At 35.9% G+C, this 6628-nt stretch overlaps 1 protein-coding gene across 1 annotated transcript in view; it reads left to right on the top strand.

The window, feature by feature from the left end:
• The window catches only part of LOC107755679 (calpain-7-like), a 16795-nt gene extending 10488 nt beyond the window's left edge, over nt 1-6307 (top strand). The window contains exons 11-21 of the mRNA XM_016572569.1: nt 357-463; nt 975-1095; nt 1195-1339; nt 1421-1520; nt 1616-1751; nt 2258-2333; nt 2442-2587; nt 2672-2734; nt 2821-2951; nt 4168-4254; nt 5622-6307. Coding sequence (XP_016428055.1) covers nt 357-463; nt 975-1095; nt 1195-1339; nt 1421-1520; nt 1616-1751; nt 2258-2333; nt 2442-2587; nt 2672-2734; nt 2821-2951; nt 4168-4254; nt 5622-5766 — 1257 coding nt within the window. The 3' untranslated portion in view covers nt 5767-6307. The remainder of the gene's footprint in view (nt 1-356; nt 464-974; nt 1096-1194; nt 1340-1420; nt 1521-1615; nt 1752-2257; nt 2334-2441; nt 2588-2671; nt 2735-2820; nt 2952-4167; nt 4255-5621) is intronic.
• The last annotated feature ends 321 nt before the right edge of the window (nt 6308-6628 follow it).

Genomic DNA, 6628 nt, shown 5'->3' with positions numbered 1-6628 from the left:
CGTGACATTTCCCGACCAGGCGCCGAGTGGTGCCAATCACAACACACACTGGCCTTGCTAACCAATCACAGCACATTTCGTATTTCAGAAGGCGGGCCTTCATTTGATACAGGAACTATTCAAGCCATTCATGCCAGGCTGGGGAGAGAGGTGTTGTAATAATGTAAAATATGTGAAAAATAATGTGTTTTTCGAACAACCTAGTATGATAGCCTGTTCTAGTACACCCCCAAAACAAAATCAAGACTTTGTAAAAGAGCATTATAGGACCCCTTTAAATTGTTCAGTTGTACTCACCCCAAACTTTTGAACAGTAGTGTATACTATGGTGACACTTTTATGTTTTCTCTTTGTAGAATATTGATTTGCACGCTCTCACTGGCTGGATCCCAGAGCGTATTGCTATGCACTCAGACAATCAGTCCTTTAACAAAGATGAAACTTTCCGCATTCTTTACCAGAGGTAAGCACACATTCACAGTACAAACACAATCCACTGGTGTGTATTGATTTCTGACCACTGTAAGGTCACATGGCTCTTTTGATTCGGTGGTATGGAGCTGCTTCATCGATACTTTACTGGCCTTATTCCACTTGCCTGTCTTGTTTCTGGTCATGAATAGTTTGTGTGCAGTGTTATTTTTATATCATTAATATAACATTATAGTTTATATTAATATTTTAAGTTAGCTTTTATTTTTATAGTTTCAGTTTTCATTTTAATTTTACTTTAAATTTGAGTAATCTTATGTGCTGTTGTCATTTTTTATTTTTATTTAGCTTTATATTTATTTCTGTTTTAGTTTTAGCAATTTTAGTACTTCAAATTAAGCAAGTTTTACTTCAGTTAGTTGCCAAGGCAACATTTCTCTCTCCTTTTTAAATTTTTTAAGTTTTAAGTTTTTATTTCAGTTGCCAGTTTTTTTTTTTGTTTACAATAACAATACTGGTGTTTTGGTGATCTATTCTGGCAGGTTTCACAGAGGAGATGTTCTCATCACCACGGCGACAGGGGTCATGACTGAGGAGGAGGGGGAGATGTGGGGTTTAGTGCCCACACATGCATACGCTGTCCTAGACATCAGGGAATACAAGGTGAAACTCACGACCCCTGGTCTGTTAAAAATCTCTTACATAGTGAAGCCTCATGACTATAACAACAACAACAACATCATCTCCTGCTTGTTCTCTCAGGGTAAGCGCTTCCTCCAGCTGAAGAACCCATGGAGCCATCTCAGGTGGAAAGGGCGATATAGCGAACGTGACGAAAAGAACTGGACACCAGATCTTCTCAAATACCTCAATTTTGACCCCAAAACCGCACAGAAGTTTGACAATGGTAAGTCAGTGCTAAACTAACAATGACACACGACAAATATTGTAAAAGAAGTTGTTATTGACTTGTGTGATGTTTTTTAAGGTGTATTTTGGATCATCTGGGAAGACTTGTGCCAGTATTACGACGTCATCTATTTGAGCTGGAATCCAGCACTGTTTAAAGAATCCTCATGTATTCACAGGTCCGTCTCATTGTCATTACATCTATATAAATGTCTCTATGATGTCTGATTATTATCAGATATATAGAAAATATATGTGCATTATGCTATTGCAGTAGCTGGGATGGCAAACAGGGACCGGTGAAAGATGTCTACAGCTTGGCCAATAATCCTCAGTACAAGTTGGAGGTGCAGTGTCCTCAAGGGGGCGCTGCAGTATGGGTCCTACTCACCAGACACATCACTGACAAGGTACTGCAAAAGATTATAGTGCAGTTTACTACAAACAGATTGAGGGGACCCGGTAAAAAAAAAAAAAAGGCCTTTTTTTTTTTTTTCCCCCAGAAAATAATGGCGGCTGTGGTTTCCAAAATCATTGTGTAAACATATTTACAAAACAACCTGTAAATTTTAGTTTAAAACTGTAATTTACAAGAAAATTACATTTTTAAATCAATAAATCCAGCAGCCTTTTCTGCTGAATTAGCAAGGCCACACTGCTACTGTGGTAATATGAAAACCACTTGATGAATCAAAGTTAATCACAAGTAGTATTTCCATAAGCTGAGAATCTATTAGGATACACAATTATTTAAACAAGATACTATCAAGGGACAGTAAGGGAACTTAACCAATTAACATATTTTTTCTGTAGTATTTTTTTTTTTCTGTAGTATTACTGTCTTTTACAGTTAAAATTGCAGTTATTTTTTACAGTGAGTGCTTATGATTTTCTTACTTTCCCATTCACTCTCAAGGATGACTTTGCTCAAAACCGGGAGTTTATTACTTTAGTAGTTTACAAGACCAATGGAAAGAAAGTCTATTATCCAGGTAAGTGAGCACATAATTCAAGAACTCAAATACATTCACTTGTGTATATCTTTATTCTTTATAGTTTATAATTTCATTTATGTACTCGGTTCTGATTTTTTCCCGAAGCTGAACCTCCTCCCTACATTGATGGCATCAGGATCAACAGTCCTCACTACTTAACCAAGATCAAGCTGACTGGTCCTGGAACTCACGCCTTCACACTGGTGGTCTCTCAGTATGAGAAACAAAACACCATCAACTACACACTAAGGGTAAAAACACAATCAAGTGCAATGGTTTTTATTTTTATAGTATTTTAATTATATTAACTGTTGTAATGAATATGCCCTTTCCAGGTGTACTCGGTATGCAAGTTTAATTTCTCCAAAATCCCAACACCCTTCACCCACACCAAAAGAGTGAGTTCAAACCTCTAAAGTATTCTTAGTGGTTGTTTTTGTTGGAAACTATTTCCAGATGGTTTAACATTTGTCTCTATGTGTAGATAAATGGCCAGTGGAAAGGGGCCAGTGCAGGAGGTTGTGGAAACTACAGAGATACCTTCAAGAACAACCCCATATACCAGTTCAACATGGACAAAGCAGGCCCTCTGCTAATCGAACTCCGTGGCTCCAGGTCAGACTGCTTGTTATTTTCTTTGGTTTCATTACATTTCAAAGATTACAATTGGTATTTAAAATAATTGTAATAAACATATGTGACCCTGGACCACAAAACCAGTCATAAGGGTAAATTTTTTGAAATTGAGATTTATACATCATCTGAAAGCTGAATAAATAAGCTTTCCATTTATGTATGGTTTGTTAGGATAGGACAGACAGGAGATACAACTATTTGAAAATCTGGAATCTGAGGGTGCAAAAAGTTCTAAATATTGAGAAAATCACCTTTAAAGTTGTCCAAATGAAGTTCTTAGCAATGCATATTACTAATCAAAAATTAAGTTTTGATATATTTACGGTAAGAAATTTACAAAATATCTTCATGGAACATGATCTTTACTTAATATCCTAATGATTTTTGGAATAAAAGAAAAATCAATAATTTTGACCCATACAATGTATTGTACAAATATACAAATATAATACATTTTGTGGTCCAGGGTCACATTTGTGTTTATTATAGCATTAAATTAGCTATATTATCTAAATTAGCTGGCCAATCATAGCACACCTCGCTTTTTCAGACCGATGAGTTTTGTAAAAATCGACGCGTTTCAAAAAGGCGGGGCATAGAGGAGAAACAATAATGTACAGTATGTGGAAAATAATGTGTTTTTTTTACTTTAAACCGCATAAACACATTTCATTACACCAAATACACAAAATAATGTTCTTTTTAGCAGCATCATATGACCCCTTTAATATCCTAATGATTTTTGCCATAAAAGAAAAATCGATAATTTTGACCCATACAATGTTTTTTTGGCTGTTGCTAAAAATATACCCCAGCGATTTAAGACTGGTTTTGTGGTCCAGGGTCACATATATATCCTTTGACACCTGAATATCAATATATAATCTGAAGGCCTTTATAATTTAAGAAATTTGCTATGATTAGGTGTAACTTGCATAGGGTGTTAACAAGGGTATAGTGTTTTGCATGTGTTTTTATAAATAAAAAAAAAACCTTTTGGTCATTAGATGGGGGTGGGATTTCATGGGTTGTTGGATTTCCCTTGACATCAGGGCAGGGCCATCCTGTGCAACTACTCCATTGCGGAAGAAACACCTGCACACATTCAGATCCCTTCTGTCATTCTCTCTCTCTTTTCACTGTAGAGTGTGAGGATGTATGATGTAGCGTGATGAGTTTGGCTTTCTCTCTGCAGGCAGTACAGCGTGGGCTTTGAGGTGGTGACCGTATCTACTGCAGGGGATTCTGGATCATCAGAAAAGAGAGGGAGCGGAGATTACCGGTAAAGAAATGCTCTCTTTGTGATGAAGAAAAAACTAGATAGAAGGTGAAGCAGAGCCCAACCCTGTGTTGACTTCCGTTCTTCCACATGAGACACGTGTTTGGGATGGGATGCTAGTGTATACTACATATTGCATACTACATATTATACATTTAAAAACACTTCAATACTGCCTACTAAAATTAATTAATAAAATTATTATGCGAAGTGCATAATGCTTGCATACTGTTACACAATCAGACCTACTAGTATGCTAAATGTCATAATTACACAACCTCAATGTTTAATTCTGTTAATAGCACCTAGTTACCTATAAAATAAAAATGGTTATTTGGCTTTTTTTTTTTTTTTTTTAAAGCAGTTTTGTGTAAAAACATTTTCCATTTTGAGTCTGAAAATTAGTATAAATAATTAAAAAACAAAATTCAAGAAAGAATTAAAAAAAAAAAAGATGGTTGATATTACTTGAACTTCTATTTTGCAACGTGACAAGTGAACCACAAGTTGAGCTTGTTGCATTATGGGATACAGTATACAATGCAGTGTGCTTAGATGTATAATGCAAATTTTAGATGGGAAAGCCCCCAAAATATAATGATCCCCTTTTTAAGGACCCCCCTTTTTAAAATTTACAATTCAAAAGTTTGGGGTCGGTAGGATTATTTAATATTTTATGAAATATTATTGTAATTTAAAATAACAGTTTTGTATTTTACTATATATTAAAATTTTATTTATTCCTTTATTTTCAGCAGCCATTACTCTGTTCTTCAGTGTCACATGATCCTTCATAAATAATTATGTTCTGATTTGAGGATTCTTTGATGAATAGAAAGTTAAAACATAATTTACTTTATATTGTAGTTTATATTGTAACAATATAAAAATCTTTCAAATGCATCCTTGCTCAATAAAACTATTATTGTCTTTCAAAAAAAAAAAAAAACTTACTGAGCCCAAACTTTTAAACCGTAGTGTATGTACTTTCAAAGACCCATATAAGACTTAAAAAATAACAAAAGTAATATGGTAGCATGAGCATGATATTCTGAATACAACCTTGTGTATTTTTATAACAGTCAGCTGGCCTATGTTCCACTTTAACATACGCATACAAATGTTTGAAACGCACAGCCTTGTCTCACAAAGAAATCTAGGTCAGAGATAGTTGATCATTTATAATATAGTCATATGACTGCAAAATATGTTTGAGAAAAATATGTTTCATGGTCTCATCCTGCAGCAGCATGGTTGACTTATTTAAATTGATGGTCTGCAATAGTTTAAAGATTTAAGCGTGTGTAAAATAGATTCAAAACATTTGTTATACTACATTATATAATGGAATTTGATCTCTTTATCCTCAGATGCGGTTTCTGTTATATGGAGCTCGAGAACTTGCCTGCCGGGATTTACAATGTCATCCCCACTACCTTCCTGCCCAAACAGGAAGGCCCGTTCTTCCTGGACTTCAGCAGTGCCTCTCCACTGCGGGTTTCTCAGCTGCAATAACAGTCCCAGATCATCGGCCCACCGGATTGTTCTGCAGCTATGAGACACTGAAGATGCTTTAGACAGCACTCATTGCTCACTACAGCATGGATACGCTCTTTTACCAAAATAAATAAGCAGCACCCACAGATGATACCTGACATAGTGCCATATTTATCATGTTATCGTGCGATAGTGTACGACTGCTCTGACTCCTGTGCCGCTGCAGTGCCATGCTTGAAGGAAGTGTGTTCAATCCTCCAAAAACACACTCCTCTTAGTTCCGCAGTCCAAAGTTGCATTCAAAGATGACAGTTTGCGTGTACACTTGACCTGAAATGACTGTTTTTCACTCAGGAGACTGCAATAAAACAGGGATGTATATTAATGATGTCTGATGATAGATCAGAGGGATCTATTTCTGTGTCTCCATACCAAGGGCTCTTCCTCTGGTCTGTTCGCTGATGTCCAGGTAGAAAGATCTCCAAGTTGCTGGGCTTCTCTCTTCAGCAGGCACAGAATGAGTGCACTTTTATCACAAAAAAAAAAAAACACACACAAAGAAGAGATATGCATCTATCTAAAGCGTTGTTTCTTTGTGCTTGTTTTGTTTTTAGCTTTTTTCCCCCATCATGTGCATCAAATGTCAACTTGCTTTGTTTGAGTCACAATCTACCAGCACAACAGAGTACTGTACGTTTACAGAACATGTAGGATGACCTGTTTTCAGAACAGGCAATGACCTGAATGTTCTAACATCAAAAACGTCTGACTGAAGGTGATGTTCTGTAATGGGGATTGCTTAAGTTGATTCTAATTAATTTGCTCTGATGTATTCATTTGCATTTATTTGCAAATTAAAATGAAGGTGTACATGTTATCA

The sequence above is a fragment of the Sinocyclocheilus rhinocerous genome, unplaced genomic scaffold (assembly GCF_001515625.1).
Source record: "Sinocyclocheilus rhinocerous isolate Xijiao unplaced genomic scaffold, SAMN03320098_v1.1 scaffold11, whole genome shotgun sequence".
Classification (NCBI taxonomy): Eukaryota; Metazoa; Chordata; class Actinopteri; order Cypriniformes; family Cyprinidae; genus Sinocyclocheilus; species Sinocyclocheilus rhinocerous.
This window is presented reverse-complemented; position numbering and strand designations above follow the sequence as displayed.